At 45.9% G+C, this 14,116-nt stretch overlaps 1 protein-coding gene and 1 long non-coding RNA gene across 2 annotated transcripts in view; both read left to right on the top strand.

Moving 5' to 3' along the window:
- The first annotated feature begins 1,318 nt into the window (after nt 1-1,318).
- LOC138666875 (axoneme-associated protein mst101(1)-like) lies at nt 1,319-2,973 on the top strand. The gene is made up of 2 exons (XM_069755053.1): nt 1,319-1,350; nt 1,866-2,973. Exons 1-2 carry the CDS (start codon nt 1,319-1,321, stop codon nt 2,971-2,973), a joined length of 1,140 nt encoding a protein of 379 aa, XP_069611154.1.
- Nucleotides 2,974-7,063: 4,090 nt separating this feature from the next.
- LOC138667840 (uncharacterized) overlaps nt 7,064-14,116 on the top strand; it is a 49,649-nt gene continuing 42,596 nt past the window's right edge. The window contains exon 1 of the long non-coding RNA XR_011318950.1: nt 7,064-7,203. This is a non-coding gene — a long non-coding RNA (uncharacterized lncRNA). The remainder of the gene's footprint in view (nt 7,204-14,116) is intronic.

Raw genomic sequence — 14,116 nt, 5'->3', positions numbered from 1 at the left:
ATGTCACAGCTCACCTCCTCCTCCTGTACAATGACTTGATAGCACTTCTATATACAGTAGATAACACAGGATCCATCATTCACAATAGGTGATGTCACAGCTCTCCTCCTCCTCCTGTACAATGACTGATAGCACTTCTATATACAGTAGATAATACAGGATCCATCATTCACAATAGGTGATGTCACAGCTCACCTCCTCCTCCTGTACAATGACTGCTAACATCTCTATATACAGGTGATCACACAGGATCCACCAATCACAATAGGTGAGGTCACAGCCCCCCCCCCCCTCCTGTACAATGACTGATAACACCTTTATATACAGCTGATCACACAGGATCCACCAATCACAATAGGTGATGTCACAGCTCACCTCCTCCTCCTGTACAATGACTGATAACACATCTATATACAGTAGATAACACAGGATCCACCAATCACAATAGGTGATATCACAGCTCTCCTCCTCCTCCTGTACAATGACTGATAACACCTCTGTATACAGTAGATAACACAGGATCCACCATTCACAATAGGTGATGTCAGAGCTCACCTCCTCCTCCTGTACAATGACTGATAGCACTTCTATATACAGTAGATAACACAGGATCCATTATTCACAATAGGAGATGTCACAGCTCACCTGCTCCTCCTGTACAATGACTGATAGCACCTCTATATACAGCAGATAACACAGGATCCACCATTCACTATAGGTGATGTCAGAGCTCACCTCCTCCTCCTGTACAATGACTGATAGCACTTCTATATACAGTAGATAACACAGGATCCATCATTCACAATAGGTGATGTCAGAGCTCACCTCCTCCTCCTGTACAATGACTGATAGCACTTCTATATACAGTAGATAACACAGGATCCATCATTCACAATAGGTGATGTCACAGCTCACCTCCTCCTCCTGTACAATGACTGATAGCACCTCTATATACAGTAGATAACACAGGAGCCACCATTCACAATAGGTGATGTCACAGCTTACCTCCTCCTCCTCCTGTACAATGACTGATAGCACTTCTATATACAGTAGATAACACAGGATCCATCATTCACAATAGGTGATGTCACAGCTCACCTCCTCCTCCTGTACAATGACTGATAATACCTCTATATACAGCTGATTACACAGGATCCACCAATCACAATAGGTGATGTCATATCTCACCTTTTCCCTTTCGCTGTATAAAGGCTTCTGCATAGGTCACAGATCAAGGCCACAGCATTCACCTATAGGTTACAGTCACATCTCACCTCCTCTCCCTCCTGTACAGTGACCTTCGCACAGGTCACAGAGCATGCCCACATCACTCTTCTACGTACATTGCAGGTGAGAGGACGCAGTGAGCACCAAGAATCCAAACTGCGGCTTAACATATTGAGTCCATCAATCATTTTAGGCGCAAATAAAATGTTCCTTCCAAACTTTACAATTCCTTGAGGGATGAATTTTCTTCTGCTGTTTTTCATCCTCCTTAATTAAAACACCCTTAGCCTTAAGTTCTAGAATAAATCCCTTAACTTCATCTTCCTCTGGAATCTCACTTTTTTTTAATCCACTCCCGTTCCAGCTGCGTTAATCTCTTTGTTAAATTACTTCTGACTTCTGGTCTTGGCAATTTTCCGTTCCCTTGTTTAAGTGTTGAGATTATCAGAGTGGGGAGTCTTCACTACTAATGTCACCATAAAGACGTGAAATCCACGCGGTCTTGTAGTCTTGTACGTAGTTTATGGGCTGCACAGCTTTATGGTGCACAGTCATCGTCAATGACACATTACTATGAAAGTTATTAATGAGCAAGATAAATGTGACATAAAGAAATATCTAGCAAAGAGGTAGAGCAGGAAGTTATTGGGGAGCGCAAGAAGAAGGGGGCTCGAGAAGAAGGGTGCTCAAGAAGAAGGGGGCTCGAGAAGAAGGGTGCTCGAGAAAAAGGGGGCTCAAGAAGAAGGGGGCTCGAGAAGAAGGGTGCTTGAGAAGAAGGGTGCTCGAGAAGAAGGGGGCTCCAGAAGAAGGGAGCTCAAGAAGAAGGGAGCTCGAGAAGAAGAGTGCTCGAGAAGAAGGGGGCTCCAGAAGAAGGGTGCTCGAGAAGAAGGGTGCTCGAGAAGAAGGGTGCTCGAGAAGAAGGGTGCTCGAGAAGAAGGGGGTTCGAGAAGAAGGGAGCGCAAGAAAAAGGGGGCTCGAGAAGAAGGGTGCTCAAGAAGAAGGGTGCTCGAGAAGAAGGGGGCTCGAGAAGAAGGGTGCTCGAGAAGAAAGGGGCTCGAGAAGAAGGGGGCTCGAGAAGAAGGATGCTTGAGAAGAAGGGTGCTCGAGAAGAAGGGGGCTCGAGAAGAAGGGTGCTCAAGAAGAAGGGTGCTCAAGAAGAAAGGGGCTCGAGAAGAAGGGGGCTCAGGAAGAAGGGTGCTCGAGAAGAAGGGGGCTCGAGAAGAAGGGTGCTCAAGAAGAAGGGTGCTCGAGAAGAAGGGGGCTCGAGAAGAAGGGTGCTCGAGAAGAAAGGGGCTCGAGAAGAAGGGGGCTCGAGAAGAAGGATGCTTGAGAAGAAGGGTGCTCGAGAAGAAGGGTGCTCAAGAAGAAGGGTGCTCAAGAAGAAAGGGGCTCGAGAAGAAGGGGGCTCAGGAAGAAGGGTGCTCGAGAAGAAGGGTGCTCAAGAAGAAAGGGGCTCGAGAAGAAGGGGGCTCGAGAAGAAGGATGCTTGAGAAGAAGGGGGCTCGAGAAGAAGGGGGCTCGAGAAGAAGGGTGCTCGAGAAAAAGTGTGCTCCAGAAGAAGGGGGATCCAGAAGAAGGGGGCTTGAGAAGAAGGGAGCTCAAGAAAAAAGTTGGCTCGAGAAGAAGGTGGCTCCAGAAGAATGGGGCTTGAGAAGAAGGGGGCTCCAGAAGAAGGGGCTCCAGAAGATGGTGGCTCGAGAAGAAGGGGGCTCCAGAAGCAGGGCACTTGACAAGAAGGGGGCTTGAGAAGAAGGGCGCTCTAGAAGAAGGGGGCTCCAGAAGAAGGGGGTTCCAGAAGATGGTGGCTCTGAAGAAGGGGGCTCCAGAAGAAGAGGGCTCCAGAAGAAGGGCGCTCGAGAAGAAGGGGGCTCGAGAAGAAGGGGGCTCCAGATGAAGGGGGCTCCAGATGAAGGGGGCTCCAGATGAAGGGGGCTCCATTTGGTCATATGCAGGTTCTCAATGAATTATGAGAACTTAAATATGTTTACACAGTTATAAAGAAAATGCTGCTTTCCTCCAAAAACAGCGCCACACCTTATTACAGGTTGTGTATGGTATTGCAGCTCTCTTTCTGGAAAAAGCAACATTGTACAAAGCCCCCTGTGGTCTTTCCAAATGTTCTCCATTTGGTCACTACCGAGACTTAAATTTCGGCTTGTTAGTACAATATGTACAGAGAATGCGAGAGCCGCACAGTGTGTAGCATATCCTGAGCTGCAATCTGCGTGTCACTGACAAACCAGAGCATCGAGAAGAAGGGTGCTCGAGAAGAAGGGTGCTCGAGAAGAAGGGTGCTCGAGAAGAAGGGGGTTCGAGAAGAAGGGAGCGCAAGAAAAAGGGGGCTCGAGAAGAAGGGTGCTCAAGAAGAAGGGTGCTCGAGAAGAAGGGGGCTCGAGAAGAAGGGTGCTCGAGAAGAAAGGGGCTCGAGAAGAAGGGGGCTCGAGAAGAAGGGTGCTCGAGAAGAAGGGTGCTCAAGAAGAAAGGGGCTCGAGAAGAAGGGGGCTCGAGAAGAAGGATGCTTGAGAAGAAGGGGGCTCGAGAAGAAGGGGGCTTGAGAAGAAGGGAGCTCAAGAAAAAAGTTGGCTCGAGAAGAAGGTGGCTCCAGAAGAATGGGGCTTGAGAAGAAGGGGGCTCCAGAAGAAGGGGCTCCAGAAGATGGTGGCTCGAGAAGAAGGGGGCTCCAGAAGCAGGGCACTTGACAAGAAGGGGGCTTGAGAAGAAGGGAGCTCAAGAAAAAAGTTGGCTCGAGAAGAAGGTGGCTCCAGAAGAATGGGGCTTGAGAAGAAGGGGGCTCCAGAAGAAGGGGCTCCAGAAGATGGTGGCTCGAGAAGAAGGGGGCTCCAGAAGCAGGGCACTTGACAAGAAGGGGGCTTGAGAAGAAGGGCGCTCTAGAAGAAGGGGGCTCCAGAAGAAGGGGGTTCCAGAAGATGGTGGCAATATGTACAGAGAATGCGAGAGCCGCACAGTGTGTAGCATATCCTGAGCTGCAATCTGCGTGTCACTGACAAACCAGAGCATCCAACAAAACAGAAACGCCATATGGTGACTGGTCGGAGCCAACAATTATGTGTAAATCATCACAAGACTGGAATCTAACCTGAAGCTACTGACTGCGACTGTAACTCATGTGCAAATTTCTGGACTAATAATGAAAAACTCAAACGCTGCCTCTTGGTTTCAGTTGCACCAATATATGGAAATTGCTCAGCCATGACAGTAACTGGTGACCAGAGATGAGAAGATTTGTGTGAGGCAAAATTTTACAAGAATTAGAATTCTCCAAAATTCAGATCTTTATGATTCGCTTTGTGCAAATTAAGCAAAATGGCAAATAAATAAAATAAGAAAAATAAATAAATACTTGTGACGCCCCCTGTGTCCTCCCGCTGCAGTCTGCTGTCCAGTCGTGGCTTTCTGGCATCTCCCACAATCTCCACTCGGCGGTGGGCTTTTGTCACTCAGCGGACATTAGATGTTATGGCGCTCACTATGTCTCACTATGACTTGTGAGTGGCGGAAGTTCCCGCACCTAGTGGAGATCATGGAAGAATATGAGTCCTCTCGCAGCTCTTTTCCTTGTATACTAGTTATTCCTCACCACCTTGTGTCTGAATCTTGCAGCTCTTCACATAATATTCCTTAACTCCACCTCTTGCTCCTTTGTCACTTATGATGTATTAGTCCAAGGGTCAGCAACCTATGTCTTTCATGCCACAGCTGGTAAATGGCTCTTGCTTCCTGGCGCGCTAGTAAGATTTAAATTGTACAGAGATCCTGTGCTCTGGAACCCTCAATACACAGCACTGCTGAAAATGACCATGACTTAGGAAGAAGCCAAAAGGCGAAACCTAAGGCAGAAGCTAGTACATCGCCTGTTTGATATGCAAAAGAATTGTTGCAAATTGATTATACATTGGCCACCTCAGTAATCTGTAGCCCCCGGCCGGGAGACATGAGAATCTTCTCTTACTTTGTCCACATCCGTGGTTCTTCTTTTGGTTAGCTGGCCTTATAATTATATACAGGAGATACCCAGGTTATACCAGCTGTACATATATAATTATATACAGGAGATGCCCAGGTTATACCTGCTGTACATATATAATTATACACAGGAGATGCCCGGGTTATACCAGCTGTACATATATAATTATATACAGGAGATGCCCAGGTTATACCACCTGTACATATATAATTATATACAGGAGATACCCAGGTTATACCAGCTGTACATATATAATTATATACAGGAGATGCCCAGGTTATACCAGCTGTACATATATAATTATATACAGGAGATGCCCAGGTTATACCAGCTGTACATATATAATTATATACAGGAGATGCCCAGGTTATACCGGCTGTACATATATAATTATATACAGGAGATGCCCAGGTTATACCAGCTGTACATATATAATTATATACAGGAGATGCCCAGGTTATACCAGCTGTACTTATATAATTATATACAGGAGATGCCCAGGTTATACCAGCTGTACTTATATAATTATATACAGGAGATGCCCAGGTTATACCAGCTGTACATATATAATTATATACAGGAGATGCCCAGGTTATACCAGCTGTACATATATAATTATATACAGGAGAAGCCCAGGTTATACCAGCTGTACTTATATAATTATATACAGGAGATGCCCAGGTTATAGCAGCTGTACATATATAATTATATACAGGAGATGCCCAGGTTATACCAGCTGTACATATATAATTATATACAGAAGATGCCCAGGTTATACCAGCTGTACATATATAATTATATACAGGAGATGCCCAGGTTATACCAGCTGTACATATATAATTATATACAGGAGATGCCCAGGTTATACCAGCTGTACATATATAATTATATACAGAATATGCCCAGGTTATACCAGCTGTACATATATAATTATATACAGGAGATGTCCAGGTTATACCAGCTGTACATATATAATTATATACAGGAGCTGCCCAGGTTATACTAGCTGTACATATATAATTATATACAGGAGATGCCCAGGTTATACCAGCTGTATATATATAATTATATACAGGAGATGCCCAGGTTATACCAGCTGTACATATATAATTATATACAGAATATGCCCAGGTTATACCAGCTGTACATATATAATTATATACAGGAGATGTCCAGGTTATACCAGCTGTACATATATAATTATATACAGGAGCTGCCCAGGTTATACCAGCTGTACATATATAATTATATACAGGAGATGCCCAGGTTATACCAGCTGTACATATATAATTATATACAGGAGATGCCCAGGTTATACCAGCTGTACATATATAATTATATACAGGAGATGCCCAGGTTATACCAGCTGTACACAGGCTCGGACTGGCCCACCGGGATATCGGAGAATCCTCCAGTGGGCCCTCCCCCTCACCAGCAGACTCCTGCCTCATTCATTATTAGTGCCTGCACCCAGCGGTGAGTTCTTTATTCCACACCCGTCTGCACTGCTCAGTAACAAGTGATGTGAGCGCTTTGTCATCATTTGCTGCGGCTTCTGCTGATCTAGTGGCACTCACCGCTCTATCAGCTGTGGTGTGCTGAATGAGATCAATAGAAGCGGCAGCAGCAGGTGATGAGAAAGCGCTCACCTCACATCACTTGTTGCTGAGCAGTGCAGACGGCCGGCACTGGGTGTGGAATAACCCGCACAGCGCAGAGCCACAGGCTGTGAGACTGCACTGTACAGCACACAGCCTCTAGAGCGGAGGTGAAGATTTTTTTTAGCACCTGAGGGCAATGGCATGATGTCACCGGAAGGGGCGGGGCCTCCATCAGACCAGTGACCAGGAAGCAGCGTTGTTCTGAGGCTCAGGCTGCTGGAGAGGAATGAAATGAGAGGCTGCACCATGGAGCCCCGTGAGGAGAGGACCAAGGGGCTGCGCAATGAACCCTTGAACAAATAGGAATGAAGACCCAGGATTCAGTGAGTGGTGAGAGGATGGTTTTTGGAAAGGGTTGATGTAACTAGACTGGGGTTTGTATAGGGAAGATGATGAGAGGCTGTGTGGAGAAGTGGAGATGATAATGACGGGCTGCATGAAAAAAGGGTCATGATGAGGGGCTGTGTGGAGAAGGAGGGATGATCAGGGGGCTGTATGGAGAAGGAAGGATGATCAGGGGGCTGTATGGAGAAGGAGGGATGATCAGGGGGCTGTATGGAGAAGGAGGGATGACGAGGGGGCTGTATGGAAAAGGAGGGATGACGAGGGGGCTGTATGGAGAAGGAGGGATGACGAGGTGACTGTATGGAGGAGGGATGACGAGGTGACTGTGTGGAGAAGGAGGGATGACGAGGGGCTGTGTGGAGAAGGAGGGATGATGAGGGGCTGTGTGGAGAAGGAGGGATGATGAGGGGCTGTGTGGAGAAGGAGGGATGACGAGGGGCGTGTGGAGAAGGAGGGATGACGAGGGGCTGTGTGGAGAAGGAGGGATGACGAGGGGCTGTGTGGAGAAGGAGGGATGACGAGGGGCTGTGTGGAGAAGGAGGGATGACGAGGGGCTGTGTGGAGAAGGAGGGATGATGAGGGGCGTGTGGAGAAGGGCGGATGATGAGGCTGTGTGGAGAAGGAGAGATGATGACGAGGGCCACTGCAGTTCAGGGGCCCAGCTGGGAACACAGCCTCAGTGACCTGCCGTAACCTCGATGAGGTTAGCCGTTGCCAGTAACCAGAGGTAAACTATACCTCCGATAACAGCTGCGGGTTCAGATCATTTGACAGCGTGTGGACCTCAGCTGTCTGACTGGCGGGGATGATTTTACCACCGATCAGAAGCAGTGTTTGCCACTCTGTCTTGCAACTCACAGAGTGCTAAACACTGGTAGTTCGGGCCCCCCATTCAAGTGAATGGGGTCCGGGTACTGTTCTGTACCCAAACCTGGACTTTTTTTTGTAACTGTTCGGCTGGACCCGAACATCCAAGGGTCTGCTCATCTCTAATCCTGTGTCTAGTGTGTGACTGGTGTTTGTATGCTGTGTAAGTGTGTCATGTGTCTAGCGTGTGACTGGTGTGTGTCATGTGTTAGTATCTTGTGTTTAGTGTGTGACTGGTGTGTATCACGTGTATGTATCCTGTGTTTAGTGTGTGACTGGTGTGTATCACGTGTATGTATCCTGTGTTTAGTGTGTGACTGGTGTGTATCACGTGTATGTATCCTGTGTTTAGTGTGTGACTGGTGTGTATCACGTGTATGTATCCTGTGTCTAGGGTGTGACTGGTGTGTATCACGTGTATGTATCCTGTGTTTAGTGTGTGACTGGTGTGTATCACGTGTATGTATCCTGTGTTTAGTGTGTGACTGGTCTGTATCACGTGTATGTATCCTGTGTTTAGTGTGTGACTGGTGTGTATCACGTGTATGTATCCTGTGTTTAGTGTGTGACTGGTGTGTATCACGTGTATGTATCCTGTGTTTAGTGTGTGACTGGTCTGTATCACGTGTATGTTTCCTGTGTTTAGTGTGTGACTGGTGTGTATCACGTGTATGTATCCTGTGTTTAGTGTGTGACTGGTGTGTATCACGTGTATGTATCCTGTGTTTAGTGTGTGACTGGTGTGTATCACGTGTATGTATCCTGTGTTTAGTGTGTGACTGGTCTGTATCACGTGTATGTATCCTGTGTTTAGTGTGTGACTGGTGTGTATCACGTGTATGTATCCTGTGTTTAGTGTGTGACTGGTCTGTATCACGTGTATGTATCCTGTGTTTAGTGTGTGACTGGTGTGTATCACGTGTATGTATCCTGTGTTTAGTGTGTGACTGGTGTGTATCACGTGTATGTATCCTGTGTTTAGTGTGTGACTGGTCTGTATCACGTGTATGTATCCTGTGTTTAGTGTGTGACTGGTGTGTATCACGTGTATGTATCCTGTGTCTAGGGTGTGACTGGTGTGTATCACGTGTATGTATCCTGTGTTTAGTGTGTGACTGGTGTGTATCACGTGTATGTATCCTGTGTCTAGGGTGTGACTGGTGTGTATCACGTGTATGTATCCTGTGTTTAGTGTGTGACTGGTGTGTATCACGTGTATGTATCCTGTGTTTAGTGTGTGACTGGTGTGTATCACGTGTATGTATCCTGTGTTTAGTGTGTGACTGGTGTGTATCACGTGTATGTATCCTGTGTTTAGTGTGTGACTGGTGTGTATCACGTGTATGTATCCTGTGTTTAGTGTGTGACTGGTGTGTATCACGTGTATGTATCCTGTGTCTAGGGTGTGACTGGTGTGTATCACGTGTATGTATCCTGTGTCTAGGGTGTGACTTGTGCGTATGTGTCATGTCTAGTGTGTGTATGTGGCACATGTCTAAATAATAAAATCTTTGTTCTTATAGAATATCATTGTGTTCGGCAGCACTTGTCTTGTTTACCCATAATTATCTGCTGCAGATAAGGGTGCTTGACTAGATGGAAGCTAAGGGAAGACTCTGCAGCTAGTACCCCTTAAGGTACCGTCACACATAACGATATCGTTAACGATATCATTGCTTTTTGTGACGTAGCAACGATATAGTTAACAAAATCGTTATGTGTGACAGCGACCAACGATCAGGCCCCTGTTGGGAGATCATTGGCCGCTGGGGAAAGTCCAGAACTTTATTTCATCGCTGGATCTCCTGCTGACATCGCTGGATCGGCGTGTGTGACACCGATCCAGCGATGTCTTCACTGGTAACCAGGGTAAATATCGGGTTACTAAGCGCAGGGCAGCGCTTAGTAACCCAATGGTTACCCTGGTTACCGTTGTAAATGTAAAAAAAAAAAAACACTACATACTTGCATTCCCGGTGTCTGGTCATGTCCCCCCGCCGTCAGCTTCCCGCACTGACTGGTGAGCGCCGGCCGGCCGTAAAGTACAGCGGTGACGTCACCACTGTACTTTACGGCCGGCGCTCAGTGCGGGAAGCTGACGGCGAGGGACATGACCAGACACCGGGAATATAATAATAATAATAATCTTTATTTATATAGCGCCAACATATTCCGCAGCGCTTTACAGTTTAACAGTTTCAAACACAAAAGTCATAAGTAACAACGTTAACAATACAATAATTAAAGCAAAACAAGCCGCCCCTGCTCGTGAGAGCTTACAATCTACAATGAGGTGAGGGAGATGCAAAGTACAGGTGTGTATTTACAATGATGTATTTACAATCATGGTCCAGCCATCTTCAGGGGGTGGGGGATAGATGGAGATAGTGAATGGGCTACACACACACAAACATAAAATGACTTTGATTAGTGAACGTGATAGGCCGCTCTGAACAAATGAGTTTTGAGCGAGCACCTAAAACTATGCAAATTATGGATGGTCCTAATATCTTGGGGTAGAGCATTCCAGAGGATTGGCGCAGCACGGGAGAAGTCTTGGAGTCGGGAGTGGGAGGTACGGATTAGCGCAGAGGTTAGTCGAAAGTCATTTGCAGAGCGCAGTGGTCTGTTAGGCCGATAGACAGAAATGAGGGAGGAGATTTAAGGGGGGCCGCACTGTGGAGAGCTTTGTGGGTGAGAACAAGTACTTTGAATTGTATCCTGTAATGAATGGGCAGCCAGTGTAACGACTGGCGAACAGCGGACGCGTCCGAGTAACGATTAGCCAGATGGACGACCCTGGCTGCTGCGGGAATGTAAGTAAGTAGTGTTTTTTTACATTTACAACGGTAACCAGGGTAAACATCGGGTTACTAAGCGCGGCCCTGCGCTTAGTAACCCGATGTTTACCCTGGTTACCCGGGGACTTCGGCATCGTTGGTCGCTGGAGAGCGGTCTGTGTGACAGCTCTCCAGCGACCAAACAGCGACGCTGCAGCGATCGACATCGTTGTCGGTATCGCTGCAGCGTCGCTTAGTGTGACGGTACCTTTAAGCATGGTGGGCCCTTAGAATGATGTTCTCTGGTGGGCCCAAGCTACTCCAGTCCGACACTGGCTGTACATATATAATTATACAGAGGAGATGCCCAGGTTATACCAGCTGTACATATATAATTATACACAGGAGATGCCCAGGTTATACCGGCTGTACATATATAATTATACACAGAAGCTGCCCAGGTTATACCAGCTGTACATATATAATTATACACAGAAGCTGCCCAGGTTATACCAGCTGTACATACAGTATATAATTATTTGTTATAAACCACAAATACACCATAGACACTGTTCAATTATAATATTAAAAGAAGCTGTGCATATATAATAAAATCAATAGTGATGGTGTTTTGTGAAAGACAGTGGGCACGCACCAAACTCGAAGAAGCCACCAAAACAACAAAGAACATGGACAGGCCAAAAAAATATCAAGAAGGAAATAATTATAAAAATGTCTTTATTAGGTAAAATGGTAAAAAAAATTAATAATAAAATACAATTTTGTTATCGGTCTATTTGGATGTGGTTGGCAGTATTCTGCCTGGCACTTTGCTCTTTCCTTAGGACACATTTGTGTGATTTTTATTCCACATACTAAACCACATTGATTGAATTAACTTTTGATATTATCTGCACAGTTTATCAATTTTGTTTCACAATGGAGGAACATATTCATGAATTTTTGGGTCTGCCGTTATGATCTGGCTTTTTTATATATTTTATATGTGACTTTTTTTTTTGTCCTGGTACGCGCACAATTGTATTTTATTTTTAATTTTTTTGCTATTTTACCTTATAAAGTCATTTTTATAATTATTTCCTGCTTGATATTTTCTTGGCCTGTCCATGTTTGTTGTTTCTCGGCTTCTTCGGATGTATAATTATTTACAGAATCTGCTGTATTTCGGAATATGTGACGCACTCTATATTCCTGTACGTTCTCGTGTGCGCCATCATACCATTTTTACACTAAAATCACATTACATCAATTGTTTCCTTTCTGCAGATACATGGTAATTAACAATATCGCCTTAATTAGAGTCCAGACTCGTCTTCTGTTCCGTTTGCCGTTTTTTCCTCCGCAGCTCTTTTATTCCTGGTTGTTTAAAGTGCTCGATCTTTTAATCTGTCAGAATTACTCATTTGCTACAGCTACAAAAGTCCAACACCAACAGTCAATGCCTAGTGGTGCGGGAACTGCTGTCAGACTCATCACCGACATTGTGAGATGATCCCCGGGGAGATAGAGAGAAGTCATGTGTGTGAGAGAGAGAGCAGTGCGCATATAGAGAGCCTTAACTCCTACCAGCCCAGAGAGCGGGCGCGGAGGGTGCAACCGGCGGGATGATGCTCCTCTACATAAAAAAACTAACATTATCACTATACCAAAAATACAATGCAGAACAAAACTATCACTAAAAAATAGTATACAGTTGTGGCCAAAAGTATTGACACCCTGCAATTCTGTCAGATAATACTCAGTTTCTTCCTGAAAATGATTGCTAACACAAATTATTTGGTATTATTATCTTCATTTAATTTGTCTTAAATGAAAAAACACAAAAGAGAATGAAGCAAAAAGCAAAACATTGATCATTTCACACAAAACTCCAAAAATGGGCCAGACAAAAGTATTGGCACCCTCAGCCTAATACTTGGTTGCACAACCTTTAGCCAAAATAACTGCGACCAACCGCTTCCGGTAACCATCAATGAGTTTCTTACAATGCTCTGCTGGAATTTTAGACCATTCTTCTTTGGCAAACTGCTCCAGATCCCTGATATTTGAAGGGTGCCTTCTCCAAACTGCCATTTTTAGATCTCTCCACAGGTGTTCTATGGGATTCAGGTCTGGACTCATTGCTGGCCACCTTAGAAGTCTCCAGTGCCTTCTCTCAGACCATTTTCTAGTGCTTTTTGAAGTGTGTTTTGGGTCATTGTCCTGCTGGAAGACCCATGACCTCTGAGGGAGACCCAGCTTTCTCACACTGGGCCCTACATTATGCTGCAAAATTTGTTGGTAGTCTTCAGACTTCATAATGCCATGCACACAGTCCAGCAGTCCAGTGCCAGAGGCAGCAAAGCAACCCCAAAACATCAGGGAACCTCCGCCATGTTTGACTGTAGGGACCGTGTTCTTTTCTTTGAATGCCTCTTTTTTTCTCCTGTAAACTCTTTGTTGATGCCTTTTCCCAAAAAGCTCTACTTTTGTATCATCTGACCAGAGAACATTCTTCCAAAACATTTTAGGCTTTTTCAGGTAAGTTTTGGCAAACTCCAGCCTGGCTTTTTTATGTCTCGGGGTAAGAAGTGGGGTCTTCCTGGGTCTCCTACCATACAGTCCCTTTTCATTCAGACACTGACGGATAGTACGGGTTGACACTGTTGTACCCTCGGACTGCAGGGCAGCTTGAACTTGTTTGGATCTTAAGGTACCGTCACACTAGACGATATCGCTAGCGATCCGTGACGTTGCAGCGTCCTCGCTAGCGATATCGTCCAGTGTGACAGGCAGCAGCGATCAGGCCCCTGCTGTGCTGTCGCTGGTCGGGGAAGAAAGTCCAGAACTTTATTTCGTCGCTGGATCTCCCGCTGACATCGCTGGATCGGCGTGTGTGACACCGATTCAGCGATGTCTTCACTGGTAACCAGGGTAAACATCGGGTAACTAAGCGCAGGGCCGCGCTTAGTAACCCGATGTTTACCCTGGTTACCATCCTAAAAGTAAAAAAAACAAACAGAACATACTTACCTACAGCCGTCTGTCCTCCAGCGCTGTGCTCTGCACTCCTCCTGTACTGGCTGTGAGCGTCGGTCAGCCGGAAAGCAGAGCGGTGACGTCACCGCTCTGCTTTCCGGCCGCTGTGCTCACACAGACAGTACAGGAGGAGTGCAGAGCACAGCGCTGGAGGACAGACGGCTGTAGGTAAGTATGTACTGTTTGTTTTTATTACTTTTAGGATGGTAACC

This window comes from Ranitomeya imitator, chromosome 2 (assembly GCF_032444005.1).
Source record: "Ranitomeya imitator isolate aRanImi1 chromosome 2, aRanImi1.pri, whole genome shotgun sequence".
NCBI classification, from domain to species: Eukaryota; Metazoa; Chordata; class Amphibia; order Anura; family Dendrobatidae; genus Ranitomeya; species Ranitomeya imitator.
The sequence above is the reverse complement of the archived record's forward strand: the minus strand, read 5'-3'. Positions and strand labels throughout refer to the sequence as shown.